At 62.8% G+C, this 312-nt stretch overlaps 1 protein-coding gene across 1 annotated transcript in view; it reads right to left on the bottom strand.

The window, feature by feature from the left end:
* Window positions 1–34: 34 nt before the first annotated feature.
* CTDSP1 (CTD (carboxy-terminal domain, RNA polymerase II, polypeptide A) small phosphatase 1) overlaps window positions 35–312 on the bottom strand; it is a gene marked incomplete at both ends in the record, with an annotated part of 1,613 nt that continues 1,335 nt past the window's right edge. The window contains one exon of the mRNA XM_010011305.1: window positions 35–235. Within this exon, the coding sequence (XP_010009607.1) occupies window positions 35–235 (201 nt within the window). The remainder of the gene's footprint in view (window positions 236–312) is intronic.

Genomic DNA, 312 nt, shown 5'->3' with positions numbered 1-312 from the left:
CTGCCCCTTGCCTCTGTACCCCCCCCAGCCTCACCCTGGTGGTACGTACGGCGTTATCGGGGTGGAAGATGTAGGATGCGGGTGAGTTGTCTACAATGATGATGCGGCGCAGGTCGCGGCCCAGGCGGCTCAGGTCCTTCACGTAGTTGCCCCGATGGAAGACACAGGATTCCCGGAAAAGCCGTGCTCGGAAAGCCCCCCATTTATCCAGCAGGTCGGCCACAGGGTCCGCGTACTGTGGGCATGGGACAGGGATCACCAGGGCACGCTGTACCACCGTGCTCACCCCATGGTGACGATGGCAGCCAGCTC

Source organism: Nestor notabilis, unplaced genomic scaffold (genome assembly GCF_000696875.1).
Source record: "Nestor notabilis isolate BGI_N333 unplaced genomic scaffold, ASM69687v1 scaffold22613, whole genome shotgun sequence".
NCBI lineage: Eukaryota > Metazoa > Chordata > Aves > Psittaciformes > Psittacidae > Nestor > Nestor notabilis.
The sequence above is the reverse complement of the archived record's forward strand: the minus strand, read 5'-3'. Positions and strand labels throughout refer to the sequence as shown.